The sequence below is a fragment of the Ostrea edulis genome, chromosome 1 (assembly GCF_947568905.1).
Source record: "Ostrea edulis chromosome 1, xbOstEdul1.1, whole genome shotgun sequence".
NCBI lineage: Eukaryota > Metazoa > Mollusca > Bivalvia > Ostreida > Ostreidae > Ostrea > Ostrea edulis.
In genome coordinates, this window is record NC_079164.1 from 16,833,620 (window position 1) to 16,849,169 (window position 15,550).

Below are 15,550 nucleotides of genomic sequence, written 5' to 3' on the forward strand. Positions count from 1 at the left end.
CTAAATCAGCGTACCGTGACGCATTTCAGGAATGGATTCAGAGATTGAAATTATGTATTTCAAACCGTGGAGAATACTTTGAAGGGATGTAATGTTCATTTCAATATTTGAGACGATTGCTTTTGAGATATCGTACAAATCGAACAGCCCTCGTATAGTTGCGGAAATCGTGAGTTCATATAAAACTGCGAAGCGCACTTTTTGATATATTCTTAAGAAATTGGGTGCGAGATGTGCGCCTAAGGCAGAGATGAAGATGAATGTCCAGTATTCGAGTGATATTTTACGACAAAGCAGCCGAATGTGACGTGTTGTTTCTTAACGTTACGTCAAAGACTCCCTCGAATTTCGAAATGTATCATTTTCAAACTGATTTTGAATCTAATCATAAACATTTTTAGTCATCTAAGATAAAGTCTTTTGTTCATAACTATGCATATTTTATGTTGTTGCTTCATCACAATAAAATAGTAGAAAAACATTTGGATCATATACATATAACGCTGTAAACAATGGATTGAGAATGTACTTACAAAAAACCCCAACAAAACACTAGTACGTTATCAACCAGAAAACAACGGAGACGCTTTGTCTTCAGTAAGTGACAGTTACATAACTTACAATTATGATTAACGAGTTATGTCCAAGACATGGTGTTATGTCGATATCGATGATATCAAATCGATGTCGAATCATGATTGTCAACAAAGTATCCGTTGGAAACATTGTTAAACAATTCTTTATGACTGTCCTAGCTACTATTTTCTTTACACTTGTGTATAAATTTCGCGATGTTGCACTAAATGAGTTCCTCTTACTGTCGATATCGTCTCGATATCGAATCGTTACCGTTTCAAGATTTTGTTGTGACATTCTACCAACTATATTTCTTTATTGTTGTTTGTCTGTTTATAAATTTAACACTGACTGAGATTCCCTTGTTGTCGATATCGACGATATCGTGTCGATATCGAATCATGATTGTAAAACAAATGGTTGTGCATGTCCTTGCCTGCATCATTCTGATAATTGTGCAGATGTTTAGGTAAATTGCATTAACAAAGTATCCCTTGGTGTCGATATCGAACAATGATATTTATAAGTTTTTTGTGACCATCCTTGCCACTGTTTTTTATTTTTTTATTTTATATAGATGTGCATGTGTTCAAGCATTCTAAATTGATTAAGTTTCTATTACTGTCGATATCGTTGATATCGACGATATCATGTCGATATCGAATCAGGATTGGTAAGCAGTTGGTTGTGAAGTTTTTTGCTACTGTCCTTCTTTAAACTTGTGCTTATGATTAGAAATATCGCATTGCCCAAGTTTTCCTTATTGTCGATATCGTCCATTGGGTTGTCCTCGCTAATGTTTTGCAGAACTTTCTGTGCGTTCCCGGCAGCTTCAATGATCATGGCCAATCTGTGTACCTGTCCTTTTGCTTTTCCAATCAGCCCTATAAAATCATATATACATATGAATCGACATCGATTTGATGGCAGAATTCTTAATAAATTCACGAAACACGATCGATATCAATATGATATCGGAACAGTTTTGTCGATATCGACAAAGCACCCAGCGTCATTTATGATGATTGACTTCAACAACAAAATCCATACAACTAGCGATATCGATACGATATTGAACTGATATTGCCGATATCGACATGATAGTTAGTCTGTGGTAAATTTTCAATATTAATTATTTCACAAATCTCAGTCAATTACAAAAACTCCATATGGTTGATATCGAAACGATATCGACACGACATTGTCGATATCGACATTACACTCGGTCTTGGACATGTATGTGATTAAAAAAAACATATGTAACCAAAGGCATAGAATAAACCAGACGTCCACTATTTTAAATCGTTTTTCTTCTTCAAACGTCAAAAACATACAGGAGTGCCTTGTATCCATATATACAATGTATGTAGAAAGGAGAAATGATCATGAGGATTTTCACGTGTTTCATAATTATTCATAAATTCATCATTTCCATATATATTTCAATTAAAAGTTGAAAGCAACCATTATTGGAAAAAAATCTAATGTTTTAAATACTAAGGATTACTTTAAATTCGTCTAATTCAATTGATTGTACTTTGTGGGTTTTCCTCCCAGAAAAACGTCCCTTGTGTCAGAATTAATGTGGTAGAGAAGAGAATCTATAGGTGCCAATTGACGGTGTCTACTAATACATTGTAGTGATAATATAATCTTGGTACATACTACAAGCATTGTACCAACTAACTGGAGGTCCGCATTATGAGCTCTCCATATTTAACGTCACAGCAAACTGTTATCTCATTTCAGGCTATGAAAATGTTTCAGATACCACATGAAGATCTGGATAAGTTGATTTATGATTTGTTAATTCGATATGCTCTGTGTATCCAGTATGAGATCATAACCACCCCGTCTGTGATAACAATCTCTCATCTTGTTAAGAAACTTTTGTCTGATGTTTTTGTCCAGCATACAGAATAGAATAAAATTTCCTAGCGCCTGCGCACTGTCGCCGGCACATTGGAAATATTTGAGGACGTTATTCACATCGTTGGCTTTCTCCGTGTCGAATATCGTGATAAAGAATCTTATCGTCCCCCACACTCTGAGTAGATATAGTACAAGCCACGTGTAACAAAATCTTTCATCTTCATCTCAGAGTAATCCCATTTAAATCACTCCATTGGTAGTTCTTATTTTTCTGTCTCTACAAATATAATTGATAAGATGATTTTGTGAGAGTGAAGAACTATTCTTTGGCATTTCAAATGGTCATGTGCTCGTAATTATTGTGATAAGTGAACAGAACCAAATTAAACATAATTTTAAACAGAAATCTTTTTTATCTTACCTCAAAGTACGTAGAAACTTTTAATAACATCTATACTTATAAATTAACAATTATTGCCAATAAACTCCGAAACACTTGCTCCAGAGTTATTGCTTGCACCTTTAATATTGTTACATATGTGAAGTGAAGTCTGTATACTATAACATAATCTTACTTGATTAGTAAATATCGTAAAATTAATCAAAAACCTACTTCCGTTTTCGATAAACTACCCTGAAATAGCAAAATTGAGAGTAAAGTGGCGGATCTAAGCCAGTTTTCTTCCTTTTTAAAAGACAACTTAAGGTAGCTTACCACACTAAAGTTTATACTCTGTATGGCACCACGTCACAAGATGGCGATTTAGATGTTTTGTGAAATTATTTGTATCGATTGATTTGTTTGTCTATCATCGTAGCTCGGTGGTTAAAGCATTGGGCTGGGAATAAAAGAGAAAAAAAAAACATTGGGCTGGTGAACCGCAGATCTCGAGTTCAAATCCCCGAGAGTCTTTTGTTCATATGTGTTGAAATGATTTTTTGAAAATCATGTTTTTATCCAAATTTGTATATTTTATTTGCCTTTTTGGCATATATACTTATTGTATATCATCATATCTTTTATAATTAGATCAATTCGTACCGATTTGAGAAACTATTTCTGGGTGTAGTGAGCCACTCTAAGGTTGATCGATCCTCATGTGATGTCATAGGTTTTTACAAAAATCTTAATAAATTAAACTTTGCGCATGATAGAAATATATCTTTTTGAGGAATTTTATTCACTGGATATAATAAAAAAAAATTGATAAACTATTAATACTGAAAAAGTTTATATTTTCCATAGATAATAAATTATTATGATTAAAAAATTTTGTCATTGGTTTCCCTAATATCCACAATTAATCTATACATATTAATAAATCAACAAGTTTTTTTTTAAACTGTTGATATTTTTTGCCATTTCAACAAGTTTATATCTATTTTTATCATTCTGTTTAACGAAAATGAGTGATTTCCTGATGTTGATGTATACTTCTGTTTTTGTGTGTCTGACATCTTTAAAAAGGTGGCAATATATATATTTTCTTTGGTTGTTAATTAAATCAAACTATACTGAGTGGAAATGAATAAAGTTTTCCCACTTTTAACCATTAATATTGATAAGTCACATGAGGATGGAGCCTTAAGATGATACGATATGAAGTAAAACCGTTGTTTATCGATGTTTGATTTTGACCTTACAGAAGAAATAAACCGTTGTTTATCGATGTTTGATCTTGATCTTACAGAAGAAATAAACCGTTGTTTATCGATGTTTGATTTTGATCTTACAGAAGAAATAACTTTTGATAATTGTTGAATAAATAAAAATGCCTGTTCGTTTCTTCAATCCGTGATTTTAGTCTTGAATCAGCCTTATGGAAATTTCCAGAACGTCTACATGTACAACCAATCGCACATTCTCGGATCTTTCCGGCGAGCCGAGAAGTTGCGATTGGTTTACAACATGATCAGCATAAAATTGTGTAGGTGTTCAGTGTTAGTTATACTTATAATAGTTTTGACTAGGTCCATATTTATCATTTTATGAAGATTTATAATTATATCACTTATATACAGTTTATTCAACGAAGGACACCCCCTCCCCTCCCGAGACCAACAATCTGACACGTCGATAAATTTTGAAATACGATATCATCTAATAATATTCGATGCTCTCAATTTTTTCCGTAATTATGAAGTCACTGTTACGACTTTTTGTAATGATTTATAATGAATCAACAGAAACTGATAAGCGTAAACACATGGATAAACACAACAATTTGTATTTTGGTTGAACATGTTTTGCGATGAAACCGATTTTGAAAGTAAGTAATAAGTCGAAAACTGTCCAATACATGTATGTCAGATATCGAATGCTCCGAGGATGTTCTGGGGAGTTTGCGCCTTATAACTTTAAAATTAAAACATTATACCAAAATTAGGTTGTACACTATCTGGCAATGTCCAAGAAATCAGGCCATTGTTCACAATATAGCAGTTTTTCTATTTGTCATTCATATAGAAACGACGTGTATTCATAATTTTGCACTTAAATTGTTGCACTGGGAAATAACTACCATTATAAAGACATTCGCAATACTGAGTTTCAAATTTTGAAATGATATGAACGACCGTTCATTTTGTCTTTGGTCAACTATTTGGCATGACGAATTACTATTGCAATCGTAAAATTGTCATTTCCTGCGCTTACGCGGGGATTCATCTAGTGTATATAGAAAAGGAGAGTAATTATTGTGACAAGTTAACAGAATCAAATATTCTAAACAGACATCTTTTTAATCTTACCTCAAAGTAAGTATGAATTTTCAATAACATGTATATAGAGAAGGACAGTACATAAGTCAGAATCTCCCAGAGTTTCCCGGACATGAACATCAGTAGAATATCATCGGAGTGGATTTTTTGGATTTTTTGGATTTTTTGGTCTTCGTTATCAATCCTGATCCAGCACCACAGACCTGTGCTTCGTATGTTGTTATCACGACCAAGCTTGCCCGCGACCAGGATAGGTAAACAAATTGTAGCTAAAAACACAACAATGAAAATAATTGATTCAACCATGTCAAGCATATACCAGGTTTTTGGAATTATATTATACAGGATAACATCTATTTCATGAAATATTTCAGCACTTGTTGTGTTTTTCTGAATTAAATTTCAGATGAATCGAGCATAATTTTAAAATAGACAAATATTTACAAAATCCATGAAATATGCTAATAAATTATAGATAAGACATACCCGGTAACACCCATCCTATGACGTGATAGAAGAATTTTAGACGTAGGTTCCTTTCAAAGTCTCTCTGTGTCCGGATCAATAAATATAGATGAACCGCAATAATGGACGTCCAAGCAAAAGAAGACAGACAAGAGAATGTGGTGATAAAACTCTGCACTTGACATATCGGATCCTTGTCATGACTCAGGTGGGTGTCATGACTGAGAAAGTTAACAGTGCCTAATATATAACCAAACGCTGAGAAGATGTCGGCAATGGTTAGAAAAATTAAAAGTTTGCGCACAGGAGTTTGGAAACTTGGTATTCTATTGTAGGTGATCAAGAGTGCAAATCCTCCACAGAGTGACATAGAAGCACTGACCAAGGTAATGGTCGCCAAAATAGCATCCTCCTGGGGGGACCCTGCCATGTCTCTTGTTTTACAAATTGAATACTGATACTGAGATAAAAATTGATAACTGTACATTGGTGTGTATGTGTAATCTATTGCTGATAGGATATTTACTTCCTGGGCAAAAAGTTGATTAATTTCTGCAAGGGAATTATATCATTTGATATGTTTGTTTAAACAGACTCAGTGGCGTAGCTACATGTAGCACTGTAAGCACGTGCTTACAAAAATATTTTCGTAAAATTTTTATTACATAATTTTTTAATGAAACAAATATATATATATTCTCAAAGTAAATCCACTTCGTAGGGATGCAGTTTAGAATAGTTCCTCAGTATATTCTTGCTTGTTCCAAGACTAGAGGCGGTCCTTTATTGATAAAACATTGTATCTAGGTTTGTACATGTAGTCTATTGTGCTACATATGCTGATATGATTGTTGATGTAAAATTTATAGATCAAATGCACTTCCTGGTGCAAATTATTTTATTTGATATAGTTATATAATTTTTAAAGTTATTCTATGAAACACAAAAAGATTCCCATAAAATGGTGATACAGAAAAATTTGATGCCCTTTGGAACAGATGGAACCAATTTTCATAACTCTTTGTCTCTTTCTTTCTCTTTCTAAAATAGCTAAACACTTCTGTAACTCTATATTATATTATGAAGATATACCATGGAATATTTACAGGATGCGGATGTTTGTTGAAAAATGACAAAAAATTAAAAACAAAAATTAGTAAAATGTTTCATGAAAGGAAAAGTACCGGAATATACTGGTAAGGAATACGACAAAATGATAAAAACAATCACGATAAATTGTGAATGTGAAAAAAATCCCGAATGATCGAGCTTTTGGTTGATGTATTAGTAAATAAGTACATATGTTTTCGTGCGCATGGCTCAAATGAGGTTTTCTTGTTCGTCGTCAGCCATTGTTGTCGCTGTCGTCGTTTGAGCCGTATCCAACTATCACATTGCGAATTCTCAACTTCTGCAGAACTGCTGGTTCAACTTTGACCACAACTTAGGGTAAAGGGGATTCAAATGTATTGAAATGAAGGACCGATCCCTTTTTAAGAGGTGCATGTAATGAAATGACAATGGTGAAAATATGGTGGATTGTTTAAAAATGTTATCAAGATTCATTCAAAAACAGAAAGGGAAGGATTGAACTTGTAGGAAACCTCCATTGTACAATATTTACATTCACTGAATCTTTTCTCTTATATTTCTATTGAAATCGACATTGCTTTCATCTATATGTTTCTTGCAAACTGGTTCGATCCAGTTTTTAGTACCACCTGTCTGTGTAATTATTACCAAATATGGAGCGTCAAGGTCAAAGGGTGCATTGGCTGTTCCGTTTAACGTAACGAATGGGTCAACCATATAATATTTTAGTACATTATATAGTTTATAGTTTCAAAGAATGCATAACAAGAGATGTTTGTAAAACACGTATGCCCCCCATGGTGCAAAATTGAAAACGGTTATACACACACATCATTTAATTGATAGTACATGTAGTATCATCAATTCAAAATATTGAGCAGACAATATCTTCCTATGTCAAGAGTGGATAAACCATGTAACTTAAAATCAGTAGGGGTCATCTACTCCTTATGCTGTACCAGTGTACCACGTTTGGTGTCAATCAAGCAAATAATTCTTAAAATATAGAAGACAAAATATTACTATGTATAGTTCAACCATTGATCTTTGACCTCAAAATCAATAAGGGTTATCTCCTGAAGATGTACCAGTGTACCAAGTTTTATGTCTGTCAAGCAAAGGGTTCTCAAGATATTGAGCTGACAGTATATTCCAATGTCCAGTTTGACCCTTGACTATGTGACCTCAAATCAAAAGGGGCCATCTTCTCCTGAACATGTACCGGTGTACCAAGTTTAATGTCTGTCAAGCAAATATTTCTCAAGATATTGAATGGACAGTATATTCCTATGTCCAGTTTGACCCTTGACCTTTAACCATGGGACCTCAAAATCAAAAGGGGCCATCTTCTCCTGAAGATGTACTGGTGTACCAAGTTTAATGTCTGTCAAGCAAATGGTTCTCAAGATATTGAACGGACAGTATATTCCTATGTCCAGTTTGACCCTTGACCTTTAACCATGTGACTTCAAAATCAATAGGTGTCATCTTCTCCTGAAGATGTACTAGTGTACCAAGTGTGATGTATGTCAAGCAAAGGCTTCTCAAGATATTGAGCGGACAGTATATTCCAACGTCCAGTTTGACCCTTGACCTTTAAACGTGTGACCTCAAAATCAATAGGGATCATCTTCTCCTGAAGATGTACTAGTGTACCAAGTGTGATGTATGTCAAGCAAAGGCTTCTCAAGATATCGAATGGACAGTATATTACTATGTCCAGTTTGACCCTTGACCATGTGACCTCAAAATCAATAGAGGTCATTTTCTCCTGAAGATGTACCAGTGTACCAAGTTTGATGTCTGTCAAGCAAAGGATTCTCAAGATATTGAGCGGACATTATATTCCTATGTCCAGAGTAGATTGACCCTTGACCTTTTGACCCGAAAAGCAATAGGGCTCCTCTTCTACTCATAACCAACCCACATATGAAATATCATTTTCATCAAGTGAATGGTTCTCAAGATATTGAGCGGACAACATGTGGTCTACCGACCGACCAACAGGTGCAAACCAATATGCCCGTCTTCTTTGAAGGGGAGCATAAAAATGTAAATACAAACAATAAGATGTTGTTTCATTGGGTGATGAAGGTAGCAATTATTGCAGAAAAAAATTACGTAAGCGCGTTATGGTTTTTTCTGCAATGCTAGCTACCTTCATCACCCGATGAAACAACAAAGAAAGCATTTTATTGTTTAAGTAAATCGGGCGGATGAGGAAAATTCGCCACATTTGAAAGTGCCAAAATTTCTATCCATATAAATGATACACCTGTTAAAGAAAAATATGCCAACAAATGAAGTGTTAGAATTTTAAACTGTATCTAAAACAAAATCTGCTAAATATTCCCCAACTCCAAAATTACCCGATATACGGTATAGCGAATATTCAAGTTTATTCTGACCATGTCCTCAATGATCAAAGTTCGGCCACAATGACTTAAGGAAGCAACACTGAAGCGGGGCATTTATCAATCCGATCCATTTGGGATGCGCATCTCTATTTTCAAACGGGACTTTCCTCTTGCACATGCTCACTGATCAGGAATTGAAATTATATTTAAACGCTTAATTGGAGAAAGAATTATAGAAATTTATCAAAAAAAAAGAATTTTTAATGATTTTTAGGTCACCTGAAAAAATTATGATGCCAATTTTTTCAAAATCGTCTTCTCTACTCCCACACATGTGTGAGAAAAACCAAATGCATGTTTATGATGTCCATGAATCCCCTTACCAAAACTTTGAAATGCACGGCCCCTTGGTCATGGGTTCAGTCTCTAGGGTGGGGCAGATATGGCCATATAGTAAAGATATATCAATTACATCTTAGAACATCTTCTCTACTCTCAGACATGTGTGAGAAAAACGAAATACATGGTAATGATGTCCATGAAGATTTCTATCTAAAATCATGGCCCCTGGGTTAGGGGTTTAGGTCCTAGGGTGGGGCCAATATGGTACTAACGCATTATAGTAATTATTTTTGTATCATATACAACAGTACATGCAACATTGGTCACATCGATATTGAATCCCCCCCCCGACTTTATCCCCAATTGATCCACAAAAAAGCTACATAGCAAGTTTCAGCTTGAAATTAACATAGAAACAAAACTCCGAACGGACTGATGGACAGATATTATTATATCATGGTACGTCCTGTCTAAAGACGGGCGTATAAAAACTATATACATAGACATGTAGAGCAGAAAAGTCTCTACCAAAATTGTAAATTTCAATATCCCTGGAATAGAGGTTCAGACTTCCAGGCGGGACCAAAATAGGTATATAAAGTGTATATGTGTAAATTCTTCAATGCTTTTGACACTAAATTGAAACTACATGTACCGGTACGTAGATTAGGAGTAGGTTTATGTAGTTCTTTACCATATTGTAAATTTCATGATCCCAGGGACAGGGGTTTTGGTTCCTTGGTTAATTATTATAGTGAATATTGTCTTTATCCTTTGAAATACGTCTTTAAGTTTGCTGATACGGTATAGAAACTAAATGCATTATTAAAGAAAAGCAGAAAAGGACGATCCAAGTTGTGATTTTGCAACCCCAGGGTTTTGACTGTAGGACGGGTCCAATTTAGTCATATCGTGTTAATGTTACATAAATATATTATACCATATAAAGCCTTTCATCAGTAAAGGCAGTTTAGGGGGATCACACCTTGTTATATTTTTGCTGAATATTAGAAATTAACTTAGATATGTAGAACAGGCCCCCCCCCCTAGATTCCATAGCCCTTAGGACTAGTTATACTTTAACTAACTAATACACAGGTGACCGATAAGGTCTGTGGGCCTCTTGTTTCGATGAGTATATAACATAAAAGAATCATATAAGATTTCAGCTTCTCGATCGTCAACTACTAATTTTATATAGCGATACTCCATTATCACTGCATATGGTGGTTTTTGTAACTAAGCAAGAGCATGTTATCGGGAAACCCCTCGACTTAATTGTCAAAATGAATACATTTTGCTATCTACTCATCTTATAATAATTGATATCAATAGCTTTTTTATTCGCCTAATTCATGTAGTTTCACATAGCATTGTTCGCAGAAAAACTTTTTTGTGATTGAGTCCTGAAGTGATTTTGATAAAGCTAGTTTCAGATTTTTGAATTGCAAAAAGGTTTTTAATGAAAATTTAAGAGGAACATCATTTTTTACCCGACTCATTCTGACCCCCGATAGCTATTCTGTTATATAACTTCGTCATTTTCAAAATAAATGACATTTTTTCAATTCACATCACTGTCCTGTTTTCACTGCCTTTATCAAGTAACAAGCAAAGTCTACTTGGCAAGTCATATTAACTAAGGAACATAAACATCTTCTTTTTTTTTTTAAATTTACAACGCGATAGGAAATACAAAAGATACTTCTTAAGACATCATGGGAAATACTGCAAATGGTATATAAATGAGATTAATCAGTTTGCTATATATTTTAATGTAGTATCGTATATACAGAACATTACAGCAAATGGTTGAAATACTATTTTGTCCACATCTCATGTGCATATAACCAGTTTTCAAAGCTTTACAGCCATGTACGCACCAAACTTTAAATGTTCAATCGTGTTTAATAATGAATTCGAAAGAAATACAAATATTATTACATTGAAATTTATCTTAATACAACGTCCGCTGTATAAACGAAAATGGAACACCCGATGTACAGCAGAGAATGCAACACTCGCTGTATAACAGAGATACAACGCCGGATGTATAGCAGAGAATTAACGCTCGATGTATATCAGAGAATGCAACGCCCGATGTATAGCAGAGAATGCAACGCCCGTAATGTTGATTATATTCTATAGCAGTGCATGGTATGAATAACGTCTTAATTAACAGAAGATTGAATAAGCACAAAATTATGAGATCCCCATATTTCATACCGTATATCTTACTTTATCTCCTCAAAGAAGAACAAGAGTACCGCAAACGGTACATAATACGCCCGTGAAATGCTTACATAGGGTGTTTTTCTTGTGCTATAATTTGCATAACATTGCTTCAGGTATTATCAGCCATCATGAGGCTGTGACAAACTTTCATATGAACAAAGGTCTTAGCTTAAAAATCTAGATTTCCTCAAAATGGACCAAGTTCAACAACCTGTAATTTTTTCAAAAATGGAAGAAAATCAAAATCCTTCCCCAGATGCACATCTTCAATACCCATACAAACACTCCACAAAATAAGATGGTCCTCACTTGAAAACTGTGGGAGGAGTTGGGCGGACAAATTATGTACCCTCCATAGAATATTAATTTCCAAATAGACTAAGTTCAACAACCTGTAATTTTCTCAAAAATTGTAGAAAATCAAAATCCATCCCACATACACATCTTCAATACCCATACAAACACTCCACAAAACAATAGATGTTTGTAAAACACATATGCCCCCTTGGTGCAAAATTGAAAAGGGTTATACACACACATCATTTAATTGATAGTAGTATCATCAATTCAAAATATTGAGCAGACAATATCTTCCTATGTCAAGAGTGAATTGACCATGTGACCTAAAAATCAATAGGGGTCATCTACTCCTTATGATGTACCAGTGTACCAAATTTGGTGTCAATCAAGCCAATAATTCTTAAAATATAGGACACAATATATTACTATGTCCAGTTCAACAATTGACTTTTGACCTCAAAATCAATATGGGTCATCTTCTCCTGAACATGTACCAGTGTACTAAGATTGATGTCTGTCAAGCAAAAGGGTTAACAAGATATTGAGTGGACAGTATATTACTATGTCCAGTTTGACCTTTGATCATGTGCCCTCAAAATCAATAGGAGTCATCTCCTCCTGAATATACACCACTGTACTAAGTTTGATGTCTGTCAAGCAAAGGGTTCTCAAGATATTGAGCGGAGAGTATATTCCAATGTCCAGGTGGACCCTTGACCTTTAAACATGTGACCTCAAAATCAATAGGGATCATCGTCTCCAGAAGATGTACCAATGTACCAAGTTTGATGTCTGTCAAGCAAAGGGTTCTCAAGATATTGAGCAGACATTATATTCCAATGTTCAGTTTGACCCTTGACCTTTAAATATGTGACCTCAAAATCAATAGGGGTCATTTTCTCCTGAAGATGTATTGGTGTACCAAGTTTGATGTCTGTCAAGCACAGGGTTCTCTAGACATTGAATGGTCAGTATATTCCTATGGTCAGTTTGACCCTTGACCATATGACCTCAAAATCAATAGGGGTCATCTTCTTCTGAAGATGTACTGGTGTACCAAGTTTGATGTCTGTCAAGCACAGGGTTCTCTAGACATTGAATGGTCAGTATATTCCTATGCCCAGGTTGACCCTTGACCATATGACCTCAAAATCAATAGGGGTCATCTACTCCTTAGGATGTACCAGTGTGCTAAGTTTGATGTTTTTCAAAAAAAGGATTCTCAAGATTTTGAGCGGACATTATATTCCTATGTCCAGAGTAGATTGACCCTTGACCTTTTGACCTGAAAAACAATAGGGGTCCTCTTCTACTCATAACCAACCAACATATGAAATATCATTATCATCAAGTGAATGGTTCTCAAGATATTGAGCGGACAACATGTGGTCTACCGACCGACAGGTGCAAACCAATATGCCCCTCTTCTTTGAAGGGGGCATAATAAGAAGGCTCTCACTTGAAAACTGTGGGAGGAGTAGGGCGGACAAATTATGTACCCTCCATATAATAATTATTTCCAAATAAAGGGAAAAAACTCCTGGAAAAAAGGTCAAAATGGATCAAAATTGCAGTATGATCTAGAGTGATCCACAAAGAAGCTACACAGGAAGGTTCAGCATTATATGTAAAAGGGAAATGAAATTATAAAGAGAAAACTCCGAACGGACGGACGGACGTACAGACATTGCTGTACCATAATACATCCCGTCTAAAGACGGGCGTATAAAAAGGAGAAAGATTATGTTAATGAAGGTTTCAAAAACATGCTACGGAGAAGTAGATAGATTTATGGAAGGAAAGCAAAATCGCCTGGATTTGCCATATCTATATGGTTTGATCCCCCCAGCTATCCAACAACTCATAGTCACCCCGTCTGTGGCAACAATTACAAATCTTTTCACGATACTTTTTTCGGACGTTTTTATCAAACATACAGAATAAAATAAAGTTTCCTAGCGCCTGCGAACTGTCTCCAGCGCATTGAAAGTATTTCAAGATGGATTCCACATTTTTACCCGTATTAAATATTGCAAGAAAGAATCCTATTGTCCCCCAAAGTCGTAATAAATACAGAATAAGCCATGTGTAACAAAATCGTTCATCTTCGTCTTGCAAATTAACACCATCTACATCACTCCATACGTAGCTTTTGTTTTTCTGTCTCTACAAACACAAGGATATGTATATGTCTTTTTTTTTTAAATTCTCATACAATATACAAATAAATAAAAATTGTTTGCCTATCAAGCATCCATTTAAGAGTGTTTCACTCATATCGAGACGTCACAAGCTGCAGATGTAGACCTATTCTTAGCGCTCAGTGCCGAGCAGTGAGAATTCCTGAACAAGGCAGCGCGGCTTCGAGGGTGATATCCAAATGGCCCGCGACTCTCACCTTATAACAACACCTTAATTAGACATCTGTTTCATCTTACCTCGATGTAAGTATCAATTTTCAATAACATGTATATGGAAATGGACAGTACATAAGTCAGAAGCTCCCAAAGTTTCCCGGACATGAACATCAGTAGAATATCGGTGGAATGGATTTTGTTGTCGCCTGACAGTGTATAATCTATTCTGATCCAGCACCACAGACCCGTTCCCGTCTGAAAGTTTCGGTTATCACGACCTAAGTGACCCGTGGCTAGGATAGGGATGCAAATAATGGCTAAAACAACAGGAAAAAAGCAAAGGTATAATGTTAGTAAAATCCAGCTTTACCGAGTTTGATGGAAAGAAATACACTGTATGTGGTGAGAAAAACATTTGTTCAGTTGAATACATTGATATGTATCGAGTTGTTCTAAATACATTAAGGGTAAATAAATCATGAATAGTTCATAATAGACGGATACCCACAGAGACTTAAAATTAACAAATAATTAATGAGAAATGCTAGAAATCTGCCATAGTTATGAAATAGATGATCCATCCTCTGAAATAAGACACACCTAGTGACACGTGACCTATAATATGATAAAAAGCTTACCCGGTAATATCCATCCTATGATATGGTAGAGAAATTTTAGGCGAGAATTCCTTTCGAAGTCTCTTTGGGTCCTGATCAATAAATATAGATGTATAGCAATAACCGATGTCCAGGCAAAGGAAGAGAGGCTAGAAAATGTAGTGATAAAACTCTGTGCTTCACACATCGGATCCGTCTCGTTTTTCTTGTGATTTTCCAGTCGAAAAAAATTTATAGTACCAATAATGTAACCAAACGCTGTGAAGATGTCCGCAATTGTCAGAAAAACCAGAAGTTTGCGCACAGGAGTTTGGAAGCTTGGCATTTTATTGTAGGTGATCAAAAGTGCAAATCCTCCACAGAGTGACATAGAAGCACTGACCAAGGTAATAGCAGCAAAAATAGCATCCTCCTGGGGGGACCCTGCCATGTCTCTTGTTTTACAAATTGAATACTGACACTAAGATAAAAATTGATAACTGTACATTGGCGTGTATGTGTAATCTATTGCTGATAGGATATTTACTTCCTGGGCAAAAAGTTGATTAATTTCTGCAAGGAAATTATATCCTGTGCAAATACATGGCACGAAAGGGGGTTTCAACCGATCATGGCT

General features: G+C 35.2%; 1 protein-coding gene and 1 pseudogene across 1 annotated transcript; both read right to left on the reverse strand.

The window, feature by feature from the left end:
* Positions 1-419: 419 nt before the first annotated feature.
* LOC125662284 (G-protein coupled receptor 157-like) lies at positions 420-7,588 on the reverse strand (annotated as a pseudogene).
* A 3,497-nt stretch (positions 7,589-11,085) lies between these two features.
* LOC125662294 (G-protein coupled receptor 157-like) lies at positions 11,086-15,384 on the reverse strand. The gene is made up of 3 exons (XM_048894463.2): positions 14,956-15,384; positions 14,399-14,634; positions 11,086-14,126 (listed from the first exon to the last, which is right to left on the reverse strand). The coding sequence occupies exons 1-3, from the start codon at positions 15,362-15,364 to the stop codon at positions 13,788-13,790; spliced, it is 984 nt and encodes a 327-aa protein (XP_048750420.1). The 5' UTR covers positions 15,365-15,384; the 3' UTR covers positions 11,086-13,787.
* Between the last annotated feature and the right edge of the window lie 166 nt (positions 15,385-15,550).

Excerpts from the sequence above, each read along its gene's own strand:
- LOC125662294 (XM_048894463.2), bottom strand. The coding sequence starts at position 15,364 with ATGGCAGGGTCCCCCCAGGAGGATGCTATTTTTGCTGCTATTACCTTG. Across the intron at positions 14,635-14,955 it reads CATAGGATGGATATTACCGG|CCATTATTTGCATCCCTATC; the intron begins GTAAGCTTTTTA and ends CTGTTGTTTTAG. Across the intron at positions 14,127-14,398 it reads AAATTGATACTTACATCGAG|AGACAGAAAAACAAAAGCTA; the intron begins GTAAGATGAAAC and ends TTGTGTTTGTAG.